This window comes from Condylostylus longicornis, unplaced genomic scaffold (genome assembly GCF_029603195.1).
Source record: "Condylostylus longicornis isolate FDR11 unplaced genomic scaffold, ASM2960319v2 ptg000079l, whole genome shotgun sequence".
NCBI lineage: Eukaryota > Metazoa > Arthropoda > Insecta > Diptera > Dolichopodidae > Condylostylus > Condylostylus longicornis.
The window spans coordinates 764842-783724 of NW_026578047.1; the positions used below are offsets into that span (position 1 = coordinate 764842).

The 18883-nt window shown below is 22.7% G+C and overlaps 1 protein-coding gene across 1 annotated transcript in view; it reads left to right on the plus strand.

Moving 5' to 3' along the window:
- LOC129612928 (probable serine/threonine-protein kinase clkA) overlaps positions 1–18072 on the plus strand; it is a 49773-nt gene extending 31701 nt beyond the window's left edge. The window contains exons 2-5 of the mRNA XM_055526775.1: positions 8624–9109; positions 9232–9433; positions 17364–17650; positions 17736–18072. Coding sequence (XP_055382750.1) covers positions 8624–9109; positions 9232–9433; positions 17364–17650; positions 17736–17872 — 1112 coding nt within the window. The 3' untranslated portion in view covers positions 17873–18072. The remainder of the gene's footprint in view (positions 1–8623; positions 9110–9231; positions 9434–17363; positions 17651–17735) is intronic.
- Positions 18073–18883: the final 811 nt, after the last annotated feature.

The following is an 18883-nucleotide window of genomic DNA, read 5'->3' on the forward strand; positions in this document are numbered from 1 at the left end:
TTAACAGTTTTATGACAGAAGGATTTAGATTATTGTGAATTAATATTTATAACTTGTCATTTATTATTATGTGTGTATGTATGTATGTCTAAAAAAATATGTTTGTTAGGGATTCTTGTTTATAATTAGAGTTTTTTCTCTTTTATTTTTTTTCTTTCTCTTAATATTATTTCACAGCGCGGGGGGAAGGGGGTGATGATGTAAAATACATTTGAATGAAAAAATGGAAAAATAAAGGATAATAGATTTAAAATGCAAAAAAAAAAAAAATAATCTGAAAATTTATATTTTTTAATTTCTTTTTAATTTGTTTTCATTCTTATCGTCGAAAGTCGAATAAATCTCAGATAAATTATCTCTTTTCCTTCTTGCGTTTAATAGATTTATTTTTTTTTTTAAAAAATGGAAAAAATTATTTTTTTTTTTAATTTAATTTATCGGATTAGGAATTATAAGAAGTTTTATAAAATGAGTAAGAATGGTTGCATGGGCGTGCATCCTATAATAATTACGTACAATATTCAAGTACGAGCACATAAATCAATTCAATCTGGAACGTACATTTTTAAGCACTTTAATCTAAGCACGTACATTATCGCAAAAATGATGTTAAATTGTCCTATAAATACTTGAAATCAAAATAATTTATGTGAAAATTTAAAACATCGCTGATTTAAAAACTAATTTTTAATTATAAAAAATAAAATTACTTGCGTCATTTTGCTTATAAATAAGTAAAATACTTTTCAAAATTTTGTTAATTTATTACTTTCAAACAGATTTGAAAATTAAGGTTCTGTTGTGACATTTCATAGTAAATGTTAGGCTTTATAATTATTAAAATGATTGAACAAATTTTATTCATTGACATTTTAAAAAAGTACCGTATTCAATGGTACTTTTCATAATTATCATCAATTTGACTCTCGTCAAAAATAACATTTATCATAATGATTTTGACGCGTCAGTCATGATTTCATAATCTGTTGCTAATGCAAAAATTTGCAAAAATCAATGCAACGCTGCATTTTTTTTCTTTTAGTTACTGCAAGATGTTAAAATATTTTATATTGCTAAAAATTTTTTGTGTTTACAAGATATCTGAGACGAAATCACGGTATTTAATTAATTATATATTAATAAAAATGTGTTGTTTTATAATATATTTTAGTGGTGAAAATCAGGTATGGAATCAAAAAGTGTCACTTTAATTTTCATAATGATCAATGACATATGTAAATAATTGAAACAATCAACGTTTCTGACATCGATGTCAAAAATCATCAAGACGAATCAACAGAATTGAATTAAGCAAAACACCTATTTTTACGTGTCAAAGATTTTTATTAATATTTCAAACATTTATTACTAATGAATGTTTTTAGTATTCATAATTAATTGAAATAATTCATTTGGTCCGAATTGTATATTAAATATCGTAGTATTGGAGATTTTCAAAAATTCAGCTCGAACTTAGATCTTAAATTAAAGCATATTTGATAAAATTTTTAGAGTTAGTTTTTGTAGATCTGTAATGATGCAAAATAAAATTTTTAAGATTTCTTGAAGTGCATATCTGAATTATATCGAAAAAATCCCCATTATTAAATTGGGATTTATTTTCTCGGTAAAATTTTTTCACGTTTTATATTCTTTATGTATGAATTTTTAATATTTTAATTCTATTGAATTTGATTTGATATCAAATTAATGATATATATAGATATATATATATATATACATACGATAATCTTTGATTTTTTCCGATAAAACAAATTCGATAATAAACATAAGTACACATTTAATTTATTACACCATAAAATTCTTATTTATTTTCAAAAAAAAATTCATTATAAATTTTTAAATTTCTGAAGAATATTATCGAAAATAAGCAAGATTTTTAAGTATTTTAATTCATTATTCTTGAATATTTAATCATTAGAAAAATTAACCATAAAATATTCAATAATTGCAGATTTCTTATATACTATAATATATAAAATTAAAATGAAAATAAAACAAATTTTAATGCTAAGAGCAAATATTGTTTCTTCTCTTTTCTTCCAAAATATCTCAAGATAAAATAAATAAATTTTTTTTTCTATGTAAATTAAAATATTTTTAAATAATTTATTAATGTCTAAAAAGTAAAAATCAAATTATATTAAAGAAAATTGCATATTTTCAGGGGAATTTTGATAAAACTTCTAATACTATTGTTTAAGTGTGGGTTAGTTGAATTAATACGTGAGTAAAATGTTCAAAATATCAGTGAAAAGAGTGAGAATAACATTTTATATTTATTAAATTTATTCTTAAATTTTCATATTTTTTTGCTTGTATTTGTTTTTTGAATTAAAAAATTAAATTTTACAAGTGTTAAAGGGTGGCGGGATTAATCCAATAAATATAAAAACAAGTAAAAACGTTTCAGTCGGTATAAACCGATTGAATTATACCCTGCACCTTTCGTTATTGTGTAGCAATCACTCGAACCTGTGAAATCATTCTATAGAAACTTCACGGACATGTCTGACCTGGACATCCTGGCTATAATTGGACATCCGACTGCCAAGTTTCATGAATCTGACTTTATTATTTTTCCAAATATGTAAAAAAAGCTTTTGGGGTTGTATGGCAAGTACCCGAACCTGTTGAGCAATTCCACTAAAACTTCACAAATATATCTTATCTATAATCGGACACACAACTCCCAAGTTTCATGAATCTGACTTTATTATTTTTCCAAATATTAAGAATAAGCTTTTAGACTTGTATGGGAGCTACTCGAACCTGTCAAGCAATCGCACCAAAACTTTAGAAATATGTCTGACCTATAATTGGACACACGACTGCCAAATCTCATGAATTTGACTTTATTATTTTTCCAAATATTTAAAATAAGCTTTTAGACTTGTATGGGAGCTACTCGAACCTGTCAAGCAATTCCACTAAAACTTCACAAATATATCTCATCTATAATCGGACACACAATTGCCAAGTTTCATGAATCTGACTTTATTATTTTTCCAAATATTTAAAATTAGCTTCTGGAGTTGTATGGCAGGTACCCGAACCTGTAAAGCAATTCCTCTAAAACTTCAGAAATATATTTGACCCATAATTGGACACATGACTGCCAAGTTTCATGAATCTGACTTTATTATTTTGCCGAATATAAAAAATTTGCTGTTGGAGTTGTATGGCAGCCACCCGAACCGGTGCAGCTATCTCATTATAATTTTTAGAGCATGTGTAGAATATAATTGGACACATGTATACAAAATCTTATATTTATAGCTTTATTAGTTTTTGAAATATTTAAAATAAACTCTTGGAGTTGTATGGCAGCTACCCGAACCCGTTGTCCGACTTAGTCCAATAACAATAGGGTTCGTCCTTGGCACAAAAGAAAAAACTTGTGAAAGTTTGGTGTCGATTGCATTATTCGTTTTTGAGTTATCGTGCGATCGGACGGACGGACGGACGGACGGACGGACATGTCTAAATCGACGCAGAATTTTACGCTGAGCAAGAATATATATATATGTCCATACCGCAGATGACTCCTTTAAGTAGTTACAAACTCCATACCAAAGTTAATATACCCTTCACGAAGTGCAGGGTATAAAAAAATTTTTTCAAATAATCATAAATTTTCTTCTTTTATCTTTAAAAATTAAATATGTATTCGCCTTTTCTTTTGAAATATTCCATTTTATGTAATTTATACATTAATTAAACAGAATATATAATTATAATATTAATGATTTTATGTAATATTTTATTAATGAATGAACTTCTAAAAACTATTCTCATTTATTTTGAAATTTAATTATTTATTGCTCTTTGATTTCGAATATTTATATATTATTATATTAAATATAAAATATAAATAGTTGCTTATAGCTACATTTTAAGCAATGGTTGTTCGAGCCTTTTAATAGTAGTTATATCTTTAATAAAAAGGGTGTTATGTAATTTATATTCAACAACAAATTTTATTCCGAAATTGACTAAATATGGAATGGATTCACGGTAACTTGAAAATTTCAAGCAACTCCTCTGCTTAAATTGCTTGTTACGTGTGATTATTTCTTTCGTAGATTTTTGAGGGTTTATTTTTACTACGAACGTAATTTATGATTATTCTATTACGACTGTTCGTAGTATGAGTTTAGTAATTCGGAATTGAAAATATGAAATTCGTAATTTTCCGAATTTCGGAGCTCGAAACGAAAATTATAAAAGGGATGATGAGATCCATAATTTTCCGAATTTCGGAGCTATGAACGAAATTTATGATAAGGCTAAAAAGTTCACAATTTCTAACTACCCAATAACTTTTAAGCTACCTTATTGTTTTTCGAAAAAAAAATTTCAAAAGCAAAAATATTTTAAACGAAATTTTTAAAAAATTGGCATTGTATTTACGTTTTATTGTTATCATAGAGTTTTAATTAAATACAAAAATATAAAAAACTAAGAATAAAATTGATGATTTAAGGAAAACATTGTATTTCAAGCGTAGGTATTTAGCACAGCACGTATTATAAATAGAGTAGTTTTTAGTGAAAACAAAAAAAAAACAAAAAATATGTGCGTCCTTTTACAATATGTGATGCTCTTTTATTATAAAAATAAAATAACAACATGCTATTCTCTATTATTAACAATAAACACACACAAAAACACACACGTATTCAAGGTTTTATCAATTCTTTAACATCATATCATCTATACATATGCAATTTATAAATTATATTTTTATTACATTTTCCATTTTAGAATGAAAATATGAAAAAAAAGCGACCCTTTTATCTTTAATACAGTTATATATATATATATATGTCTTAATTGTATTATTGTCCCGTTTTTATAATAATGGCCGTTTTAAGTTACAAACAATGTTCTCTTTAAGATCTGTATATATTATATAATATGTTTGTTTTTGTATATAGAATATTGTGTGCGTATTTGGAAAAATGGTAAAAGAAGAAAAAAATTTTTTTTTAATTGAAAAATGATATAAGAGAAAAATATGAACTGGAAAATATTAAAAGTATCAATAAAAAGTAATAAAATAAAAAACTATTATAAAATTATTATAAACGAAATGAATATATATAACATAATAAAAAGCGTATTAAGCATATAAGTGGGCATTTACCCATAAAGAATTTAACGATAAAGAAAAAAACAAATAATAAAAATTCAAGAAAATTACAGTAAAATTTCTTTACAACTAAAAATACAATATAGTCGAATCAATCAACCATAATTAATATAAAAGGAAAATGACTTTCCCTATAACTTTTTATACATATTATAGCACATTTGTGAAAAGTTACAATAATTGTAATTGAAAGTATTTAAAATAAAGATTCTAATTTGACTAGCGTTATCAGTAGATATAAATTAATTAAATATGTCCGAATTCATTTTAATTATAACAAATGTATATAATTAAATATTCAAATGAATTTCAATAAAGCTATAGTTTTTATTCTACTTCGCTTCTAGGAGGAGCATAGGGCCGGTATATATGATATCTTAGAGTAGATAACCATGAAACAATTTCTTGCGTCATTGAATTTTACTACGTATGTGACAAGCCTATACCGTAAAAGCTACAGTAGTACAGTTAAAATCCAATTTATCAAAAACCAAATAATATTACAATAATAATAATGTAGAACCTATATTTAACAGAAAAAGCATTAAGCTTTAACTTTATTATTTTTCTTAAATTATTTTTTTTTTCTATTTAATACACAAATTTCAAAGATAATAATTAATGATATCATAATTTTTCTAAATAATTTTTATATTCAAATACAATTTACTTATATTAAATTTCGTTTTCTATATATGTATATAATAAAAATATGCTAATAATTGAAAAGACACCCTCCGAATGATATTTATATTTTGTTCATTTTATTATTTTACTTTTATATTTTAATTCTGTAATACATGCACGCAACAATACAAATATTATTTTATTATAGTTTTTTTCCAATACAAAAAAAAAAAATAATTTATTATTCATTTACCGCACACTTTAATATAATTATTATATTGTAATCAGATATTATTTATGATTTCATATTATTTATATATATAAATAAAAAAATGTATAACAATATATAAATAGACCACATAATATGTATATATAGAACTATTATAATATTATAATTGTAATATATATAATCATATAATACAATAATTATTAAAATAGAATTTTTACACAAAATTGTTATACAAGTGTTAGCGACAAGGAAAAAAAAAATAAAAGATCTATTTACATTAATGGGATATTGTGCGTGAATATAATGAGAAAAATTCATTATTATTATGTACAAATGTAATTATTATTATGTTTTGTTATATTATTCCTATAAATATATAATTGTATACTTAAAGATATTGATATATCAAAGACAGTATAATCAATAAAATAGGAAATTTTATGATAATTTCTAAAATGAAAGTACATACATAATAAATATAATATTTTTACATCATAATATTTCTAGATTCTAGAATAGTGTTATATGAAGAATCGAATAGTGTTATATGAATTCGAAAGTCAAACTCTAAAACTTTATAATTTTAACACCAAAAATTTAAAGTTAAATTTCAAATTTTTCTTTGAAATTATTACTGAAACTCGGCAGTGGTGGTAGTTTTACATACGCAATTATGCGATGCGTAAAATGCAAAATTTTTAAAACTTGTCTCTGCCAAAATGACGTTAAAGAAAAAATATTTTCATTTTGATTGCTTTAATTTTCTAATTTTCCTTTCTTTGTATATGCAATCATTTCTTTTAAAGAAAAATCAAATAAAATTTAGAAATAAAACTTTTTTAAAGTATAGAAGGATGTAATTCAATTTTTTGTTTTTCTTCACAGTTATTCGAAATTATCTAGAGGCTATGACAAACTTTTAAAATTTATTTTTTCAAAAGTTTTCTGTTTTTTTTTTTTGTTTGATTTTTCTTTCCAAGAATTAAAATTTTAGAATTTTTGGAGTTTTTTTTTTTTTTCTATAATTCTCAAGTTTTCCATTTATATTGATGTTGTGCTTTTAATTTTAAAAATAGAATTAAATTTAATTTCTTCATTCATGAAAGTATGATGTAGAAATTCCAATTGTATCCAAAATGAACCAGGTTACATTATAAATTGTTGAATATGAGGGTCTCAAAACTGCAATATTCTGGTACTTGTAGTTGACAGCTTGTATAATTTATTTATTTTATATATTTATTATTTAATTTCAGACAATTCAAATGTAAAATTGTGTATAAGAAATTAAAACCAAAATCTTTTAAAATAATTTTATCTAAAAATCACGTTGCCAGATGTAATTATTGCACTGAATTTTAGACCTTTCATATGATGTACTTGCTTAAGGTATCATTTACTATCCTCTCTGTCTAGTATTATATTTATATATTGTATCTCTTGTAATATAATATTTGCACTTCTCTGAATATAAATGAGTTGGTTTTTATCTAGTTCATTTGTTTTTGTGTATAATTCGGTTTTCACATTACTTGTATAACTTGATATGAACATTTGATTAACATGGAATTTAGTACAATGACTCCAGCTACATTTAGTATCGTTCAGCCAATTCTTATAGACTGTGATATCTTTATTTACCTTTTTTACTCAAAATTTTTACTTTTACTATGAGTTTTGTGCCATCAGCATATTATGTGTACTTTAATTACAAATACAAAAGTAGTTCTGGTAGAAATTCTTGTGGCGAACTCATCTTTATAAGCAATTTAATGCTTGTTGTGATTTTGATTCGCATACAGTGTATTCTATTCAATAAGTAACTTCTGAATAAATTATTTGCTGTGCCTATAATTCTTAAATTTTCAATAAATTGTGGAAGGCGGCTATTATTAGTTACATCAAATACTTTACTTAAATCAATAAAAACACCTGTAACGTAATCTTTATCTAAAACATCATAAACATGATCTGTATCATTATTTATAGTTGTAATCGTTGCAGAAACTTCTGGCCGTTTTTTTGTTCACGGGGACCAACGTTCTTTTTATGTACTTCAAATAAAAGGCGCCAAATCTTTAATTGCTCAGTAATTGTATAGGAGTAATCTGCTTTTCTTTTGCTCTTTGTGTAATATGAATTAATTCATCTACTTCAGTCATATTTATTACTCTGCCAGTGCATTTTTGACTATTTCATATATTTTAACATAATCTTTTCTAGTATGTGAGGTCCTTGAGTAGGGTTTTAACAAATGTTTTATTAACTGAACACTCACTCGCAATGGCAATTTTATGATCAGATATGCCATTATCTTCAAATTTTATATGCAATTTTGTGCTCGCCCTTCTGTATTTAATACAATATATTTTGATTACTGTAGTTGTGTTCTAGTTCTAAGAAAATATATTGTGACAGGTTAATATGCTATTACAGATGAAATTCAAAAATCATTTCTAATTCTTTGAGGTTACGGGCAACCCTTCAATTTTCTAATATCCTAAAATTAAAAAATAATATTTATTTATAACTATTTTTTATAATTTAATAATATACCTTTTAATTTTTCTTTTTACTTTATACATATATAGTTAAAAGATCATCAAATGAAAAACCGATTCCATTACAACATGAAAATACTGAAAATAATAAAAATTTAAATGTAATTAATGATGGTACACAAACATATTCAAGTGCTACAACAACAACCCTAACAAATAATAATCAAAATATTAAAGGATCATCTCAATTATCAAATCAAAATAATAATGATAAATTACATATTACAAAAAATGATAATGAATTAAATAATAATATACCAGATCAATTTGTTTCTGGTTTATTTATGGCAACAAATTTAATTAAAGAGAAACCGATACCACATAAAAGAGGTGTTAATTCACAATTTTTATATGGTAGCAATAATAATAATAATCCAAATAATGATAATATACAAATACCATCAACATTAACAAGAAATTATCCAAATTATATACCAAATGGTATATGGGCTAATGAATTAGATCCGATGACATCAATGGATTTTCAAGATTTTGATGATTATCCGCAAACAAGATGTAAATATAATATTTTATATAATAATTTATTCACAATTGAATTAAATGTATAATTATAATCGGAAAATTAAATTTTATTAAATAATTTATATATTTTCTTTTTTTTTTTTTATAATATATAGCTCAATATATTAGTCATAATAAACCATATGATAATCTACAAAATATTTTAAATTCAGAACCATCAATAACACAATATCAGAATCCAATGGCACTCTCATATTCACCATATTCCACATCATCATATGGCTATAATAATAGATATTATAATGAGAGAAGAAAACGTTCTTATAAACAACATTCAAGCTTTGATGATACTGTACCGTAAGTATATATATATATGTGGTTTTTTTAATATTTATTTAAATATGGAAAATATCTTTTTCTCTAAAATTACTTTGTCCAAAAAAAAACATCCGTCCACGTCCACGTTCTGATAAAGAAGAAAGTTTGTCAAAAACATTATGCTGTAGGTACCCAATTAACAAAATAAACTGCAGCTGAATTCGCAATGATAAAATAATTGACACATAAAAGTGACCAATATCACATAAAAGATACCATAAAAGATACGGGACGATTATTAATTCCCACATATATGTATATATGTAGGTATATATATCAATAAATTTGTTATATTATCCAAAACAGTTATTCTTGTAAAAACTTTAATGTTTCACTTTGAAAATGATTTTATACCTATTGTTACAATAAAACATCACATGAAAGGCGAATGTTGTAGCCTTCAAGTTGAAATTTCAAAAATTCATTTGAACAAATTCACAATCAAAAACAAACAAAAACGAAAAAGAGAAAGAGAAACAGTTCTCTGTCAAAAAATAATATTTTCTATGAAAGAGATTTTTTATTTTGTTTTACTTTGTAGTCTTTTTTCGGTTTTTTTTTTGTTGGAAATCCCAAAAGTTATTAAAAAGTTTTAACCGAGATTTAAAAAAAAAATTATTTTTTTTTTTTTTGATTTTTAAGTAAATAGCATTTTCTTCATATTTTAATTTAATTAAGTTTGCAGATTTTATTTTTAGCAATTCAAAAACTGAAAAACTTCCTACACACAAAAAATATTTGCATATCCTTAGGCGTTTATTTTATTACATAATTATAAAAAAACTTGTGCGGTAATAATTTAAAATAGAATGCGAAGAAAAAAAATTTTAAAATATGAAAATTTTTAAAAATTAAAAATTTATTGGAAATTTTTGTTAAATTTCATAAAATCGAATTTTCATAAATTATTTTGAGCTAAACTAAAATATTGTAACTCCATTTTGTAAAATAATTATAATTTGTCAAATCCATACAATACAATTGAACTTTGGAAAACATAACATTAATAATTTAATTATTAATACTAACATATTCGAGTCCACCATCTTAGAAAATTTAGAGCTCATTTAGCTTATAAGAATTAGATAGGCAACAGGATATAAAACAGTTACAAAACATTTTTATTAAAATTCACTTACTAAAAATTTCCTTAACTTTTAAGTACATTTTCAAAATTTCTAAAACTTCTGACAAAATAATAACATTGAAGTACGAACAATTTGAATAGAATTTGAAAATTAAATTTTAATAAGTTCAAAATATTTTTATTAATAATTTACACTTATAATTTATATTGTATTTATTTGTATAGAAAATAAATAAACTTATCTACTCCAATTATTTAATTTTAATTACTTTAAAATTATTATTTCTAAGAAATAATATTTTATCTCAATACAAAACAAAACTAAAAGAACTTATTTATATAAGGTATGTGTATACCTCAATAATTGTGTTGTATAGTAAATAATTAACAGTAAAATAAAAACTGTAAAAGATAAAATCAAAAATATCAAGGACAAATGGCAATTATTTTCATTTTAAATTAAAACAATAACAAAATTATGAAATTATTCTTTTAATTTGAAATAAAATAAAAATTGAAGTGAAATGAAATCTCAATGGCATTTTCAATACACACAAACATATACAGAGAATTTTATGAATTCTAATGTTAGAATTTTATTAAAATAAAAAAAAAATTGAAAATTCAAACAAGTTTTTTTTTCATATACACACGCACATTGTTTATTTGCAAATTATTAGCAAAAATTTAATGTCTTTTATACGTCTTTCATTTTTAATTGACATCTGCTTGTCAAAAAAGAAATTATTTCATCTCTTTTTTTCAAGTTAATTTCAATATTAAAATGAAAATTTATCATTATTACTTAATTATATTTAATACAGATTTTTTTTTAATTTTTTATCGTAATTTATGTTTTATTATTGCAATGTGTCAAAATAACGATGCTCGTATCAGAATAACAAAAAATACAATTAAGTTGTTTAAAATCAAAATCAGCATAGTCCCCCCTCTGAAGATGTATTTTCTGAAAATTGAAAAAAAAAAATGTTTAGGGTGTATGAAATGCCGTATAAGGAGAATTAGTTCTAAAACATCATCCTGCAGTATTACAAAAATATGTACTATGCTAATTTTGACATAAATATGTGAACGATTATTCATTTTGGAATTAATAAATGGAAAGAATAACATATATATCACGGGTTTTAATTAATTCATTTCTAAAATAACTCTAACTTGTAGCACGTTCGAAAATTGTACGCTGCATTTATACTGAAAATAGAAATCGTTCGAAAATTTCTCGCTGTAATAAAGTGTGTATGATAGGTAAATTTATTCTGCCAATTTAGATTTTTTCGCTACCGTATGATTCTTTTTATTATTTTTTTTAAATTTCAAAATTTTAATTTTTATTTATACCATATTCAAATGACTAATTGCTTAGAAGTTTGAAAATTTGTAGACTGCATAAGTTGCGACTTAGAAATTTAAGTTCTAATGCAGAAATTTCAGCGCAACGAGCATAAACGAAAACTCTCATATTAACTCTCAAATTTAAAGAACAAAATCTGTTTTTCGAATAAATAAAAAGTAAACCTCTTTTTCATCTAATTAACATTTGGCTTGAAATTGAATTGATAGCAGAAATTTACACATAATCTAATGACAGAATACCTTAAACAGCATTATATTGTTTTATGCAAAACAATTGTTTAGTTATGCTCTATTTGACAGGTAATTTCTTGGAAAAGAAGTACGTAATAATAAAATATGATATGTCAAAATGTATAACAAGGCTGGGATTTTTCTCGTTTTAAATTTTAAAAACTAAAAATGTACTCGTAGTATAGGTCTGACATAAAACGCAATTATACTTATAAAAACGGTAAAATATTAAAAGTTAATTAAAAAAAGTCTAAATATAAAATTGTATTTTGTTTTTTTCGTTACTTTTATTTCTTTTACTTTCAAGAACAACTTTAAGACAGATGACATAACATAACCTTCATGCATGTAACTATTTACTTTATTTTATACTTTTTTCATTATTAATTTTTACATAATGTAAACACCATATATACTCTACAATATTGTTTTTTATTTTATTTTATTGTCTTTTATTTTTAATTTAAATTTAATCAATAATTCAATTTAAAACTTATAAGCTATTGGGAGAGCAATTTTTGCCTTTTTTTCGCCTTTTTGTATATACTTTTAATATTCTGTCATATTGTATGTGTGTATATGCGTATATATATATATATATAAATATTATGAAATTTCTAGAAAGTTTTCTATCCCTTTTGGAAAATTCCTGAACAATATTATTTTCTGTTCTATATGTGTAGGTAAACGACGTATCCATAAAAATTTCACATTTATATAAAACTTATATTGTGTAAAGACAAGGACAAAAAATTAAATGGCGTGAATTATAAAATATTATAAAATTACGTTTATTTGCATATGTATGTACATATGTATATAAATATAACGCAAAGAATCGAGATCCGATCAAGCTATATGCAAATAAAAAATAACTTATATAAAAAAAAGTTATTATGAAGGTTAATGAAATCTAAAAAAATAAAAACTAAAAAGAAAAATAAAAGAAAAATAAAAGTTTTAATTTTACATTTTTGAAGAAGTTGAAGAGAGAAAAATTGAGTTTTTTTTTCCTTTTGTTCCTTTTTGAATTACAAAGTAAATTTTAAAATTCAATTCAAGTGTTTAAATTGAATTGATTGTATAATAAAGAAGCGGATTCTACAGGAAGCTGTTCTTTTTGTTTTTTTTTGTTGCTATTCAATCCTTAAAATGTTAAAAGCCCTTGCGTATCTAATATTCATATCATTCACTATAATATACAAACAATTATTCAGTTAGAACTTGAGTGATAAAAATTTTACACTAAAATAAAATTTGAAGTGTGACAATTAAATTTGACAATTAAAATTATTATATTATCATTTTAAAAAAATTTTGAAATTTTATTACCCAAAATGGGTTGCCAAACCAAAACCATTGGATATAATCTTTTTTTCAAATTATTTTACTGTTATATGATATTCAATACATCCCGAATGTAAATACGAGGGCCTGATCGCTTATCTAGCTATTTTACTCGGCATTGGGAGAAGAAAGTGAGTAACTATTATATATTTGTACAACGTGATTTTCGAGTGAGAAGAATTATTTGCTATACACGCCAACAAATCTACTTTTTTTTAATTAACTGAACTGAGAATAATATTAATACCAAAACCATAAAAATTTTAACTATACCGAAATAATGTACTTTCGAATTTCGAGAGAATATAATGTCAAATTTCTTAATTTAAGTTGAAAAATTATAAATACGTAAATTTGTTTACAAACAATTATCCAATTGTGGGGTTTTGCCAAGAAGACTCACATTAACAAAATTCAAATCTTCCAGAATAAAGTTCTTCGGAGCATGGTAAATACGTCATGGTATATATGTATGTAACAGTAACAACACAAAATACCAGTTTCCTTATGGATGATATTTAATTCCTGTACGGAAAAACCAAGTTAGCGCAGAGGTAATAGCTGGTCTGTAGGACTACATAGTTTTATCCGTTCAGAGTTTAGGTGATTTTTAAGGGTAAGAGTCACGCTCTCCAGAGCGTCGGAGGAAAAAGGCAGGTAGAGCCGTCCTTCTTCGTCTTTCGAGATTTATCCACCTTGTAGAAAAAAGACTAAATTGTTTTTTATTTCTAGAGTGCATTATTAGTGATTTTAGTCTTATTGCAACAAAAAAATTTCCAAAACTTTGGATTAATTCATTAGACTGATTAGAGAAAAACAACTAAAAAGAGGATAATGCAACAGAAGGCTCGGCTAAACAGTCATTTTTGAAACCTTAAATTTCTTTCATATGCTGAAAATGAAGCAAAATAAAGAATAAATTCTGTTAAAATGTTGTCAAAAATGTGACAATTAAAGAACCATAATTATAAAAGTTAACATGAATTTATTTAACAGAATATTTGTTTTGAAAACTTTTTGTAACAATGGTACAAATAAAGAACTTTTTAAATATACTCGTACATACATACAAAATATTATTATTTTTCTATAATTTCAAATGTCAAAGTTTATGTAAAAAATTACTTACCTACTTATATTTTTTAAAACAAAAAAAAATATTAGTTTTGTTGGAAGCCTTTAAAAGAAATTATAAAGTAATTTAAAAAAATAAAGGGAAAAAAAAAGATGCTTACACAAAATAAATTTTCCACACCATTTCACTGAAAAAATAAACAACAAAAAAATAAATCATCATTAGCATAATGAAATCATGTATTTAATAAAAATAATTTTAATTTAAATAAAAAAAAAACAACAACTGTAAGAGGACAACAAAAGAATAAGATCATAATATTATAATAAAAGATGTTATAAGGTTGAATATATTTTTTTTTTAAAATGGCTTAAGATAAGCGATAAAAACAAAATAATTAAATACGGAGTGTTTTCAATAAATAAAATGTTTAAATTTCAAACTTTTAAACTTTGAACAAATGACAGAGATGTCATTAATTGACAGAATTGATTTCCATTTTAAAATTTAGCTCTTATATTTGCAATTTGTCATCTTTTATTTAAATATTTCAAAAAATTCGCTTATATTACACTCTATTATACTCTATTAGTCTAATAAATTTTCGAACTTACATAGTCACATCAAAATTGCAGAAATATTATTACTTTACCTATGCTTGCATAATATTCTAAATCAAAATTCTATAATTAAAATATAAATTTTAAGTATAATATCAAAAATCACATTAAGTCAATTATGTTTTATGAAATACATATTTTATATAATAGCAAAATTTTTGAATATTCCCTGACTTAAATTTTACAAATATATGCTTTATAACTACAATACTCCAATGTATAACTACAATTTAGACCAAAAATAGTCTAAATTGTAGAATATGCATTGCATTTATTGACATTGTATATAAAGTTCGTGAAGTGTGGACACAATACCAAAATGACATTTTTTATATTCACTACTTATTACATTTGCAGTCACTTTTAAATTTAATTATCTAATAAAAATTCTGAATTTTGTATTGATTTTTGTATATTTACATTACTGCCACATATCATGCTATGACAAAGCAAAAATTAAGCAGGATGTATAAATTTTCAGTGTTCGAAATTATCGTAATCTATACATTTTAAACGTATTAAAAAAATAAATTGAACTTTTGACTTTGCAGATTTTTTGGCATATGAAATGTTAAATTCTAGACTTTGTAGCATTGCGATATATCTGCACGTTTATGAAGTCAGGGATCTATTTAACTTAATAAAACCATCTATAATATCCGCTTAATACCTACTTGCCTTTAAAAGTTTTTCTTTAAATTTTCAACTTTTAAAAATTTTTCATGTCAATCTTAAACACTCTATATGAATTGTTTTTAATATGTTTTTTTAACCCATTTTTAATAAAAGGCTTTCGACATCTTTAATTTAAATAATTTATTAAATAGAATTAAGTTTGAAAATAAATTTTTTTTTTGTTTTTCCCAGTAAAAATTATTAAAAATGTTTATTAAATTAAACACAAATCTACATCAAAATAAAATGGACATGCATATACATATATAGCCGAATGTGAATGTATACGAATTATATTTTTGAAAACGGTATTAAATTAACAGTTATATAATTTTCTGTGTATTAAAATATTTATAAAGTTTTTGTAAAAACCAAAATTGTTTCTAACTTCTACTGTAATTTTTTACCAGAATACTAAAAATATTGGAAATTTTAGTTTACCATATTTTCTGCCCACATTTTTAATCTGTATTTCATTAAAAACTTTTTATGAAAATCAAGGATTAAAATGCAAAATCCTTAAAAGAAACAAGAAATTAAAAAATTTAATTGTTAAAAATCGTATACAATATAATAAAAAAATATAGTTTTATTATTAAATGATTTCTACATTATCAACAGACAAATATAAGCGGACTCAAATCGTCGTCAGTCAACTAAAACTAGTCAAACTAGACTAACCATTAGTTTTGCTTTATCATGTTTTTTGTATTTAAATTCACAACCTCCGGAGCCAATAGTTTTCTCTATATCTGCTTTCTAATTCAGTTTTTCTTTCTTCTGGAAATGTTCTTCTCATCTGTGTTTCTAGCATCAATTATTATTGAGTTTTGTAATCTTTCCTAGAACAAGTTTTAACTAAAAAATATTATTAAAATCTTAAATCCAAAAAAAATATGCTTAAAACATGCTTTTGATATAATTCTCGCGTTTTATTTTACGTAATATTAATATGACTGGCCACATCTATTTTAATCCTTTAATAATACTTTTATATACCTTTAATAACATAATTTCGAGTATAATAAATATTTATTAAGAATTTTTATAAAAGTCTTAGCTAATATGGTTGAAAAGTATAATTAAATTTTAATAAGAAACAGCTTTATAAAGTACAATAAAATATGATTTTCAAATTTTTTTAATCTTCAATTAAATTTTTATTATTTTACTTCAATTATTTTAATAATTTTATAAAACTTATAACAACTTTCTTATAACTTTGTATATTAAAATAAAATTCAAAATCTATTTTAAGTATATTTAAGCAAAGTAAGCAAAGTTTGAAATAAACTAAATTAATAAAGAATTAAAATTCAATGTTACTCTTTTGAAGTATCAAGTATTAAAGTTAAGGAAACAATTTTATAAGCTTACAAAGAAGAAGTATATATACTTATACAAAATTAGATAATATATTAAATTTAATATTTTTCAAAAAAAGAAATTCCTAAAACTATTGAATTAACTGAACTATTGAATTATTTCATTGTATAGGGAATACACTGAACTAGAATTAACACCGAATGAACTATTAGCATTATTGGCAATGATTGAAGCTGGAGCATTAGAAAAAGAACCACAATCAGATTCATTATGGGAATTAAATAATAAAGATTATTTAACATATAGTAAACCAAATTATTATGATGATCATGATGAAATCGGTTCACTTATAACACCAAATAAATTAGATGAAAATGATTTTGATCCAAGATATCAAATACCAGTTAATTTTGAAAATATACCACGTTATGAAATTTATAAGGATAAAGGAGCTAGAAGTAAATATAAACTGATTTCAATAATTATAAATTTAAATAAATTATTAAAAAATAAATAAATTATATTTTTTTTAATTTTTAATAGATCCATCAAAACGTTTTATGGTATCAAAGAAAAAACGTTCTTTAGGACATTTAAATTATTTTAATGGACCAATTGGAAAACCAGGACTTTCTTTTTCACCAATGAAAGGAGCCAAATCAATTCAAAAAGTTATTTAAATTAAATGAAATCATAAAATTTAAACAAAATTGAAAAAAAATTGAATATTTTTAAAAGTAACTACAAAAACAAAAACAAAAGATATTGTTCAACATGTGAAAATCTTGAAGTCCTTAAAAATTAGCAAAAATTATACAGAAACCAAAAAAAAAAAAAAACAAAAGTCCTTAAAAAAATACAAAAATTATCAAACTTTTGAAAAATGACTGTTTAAATTTCTTTTTGAAAAAAAATATTAAATTATTATATTAAAATTAATTTTATCAAAATTTAAATTATAAAAGTCAATTTATGAAATAAATTAAATTAAAAATGAATTTAAAATTAATGAAAAATTTACATATATATTTGAATACAAATATTAATTATTTTAAAAAAATATATATATATTTTACAATTACACATTATAAATACATATGTATATAATATATATGTATATATATTATATATATTGTGGTAAAATCGTTTATAATATTTTAATTATATTTTAAAAAAATATTCAAGTCATCAATTGAATACATTTATTTCTTATTTGTAATATTATATACTTATAAATTTTATCAAAAAAAAAAAAATGTATAGAAAAAACTTAAAAGTTACAGGGTGTGCCAATTAACAAAATTATAAAACATATATATTTTTAACATTTAAAAAACACAAAAGAATCTATACTTATGTATGTATATTCATTAAAAAAATATATATATATGTACATATATATATATTTAAATTTATATATCAAATTTAATATAATAAATTTGGTATATAAATTTATATATATAAATTAAAAAAATTTACTACCTATATATATGTACATATTATACTATATTATTATATAAATTTATAACTATTGTATTTTTAATGTATAAAAAATTTTAATGTCCAGCAAAAATTTAAATTTAAATTAATATTGTATATTAAAAACTAAAATTTTAAATATCATACGTATATATTTATAAAGAAAAAGAAAATTAATTTGATTTTCCTATATATATATATATATATATATA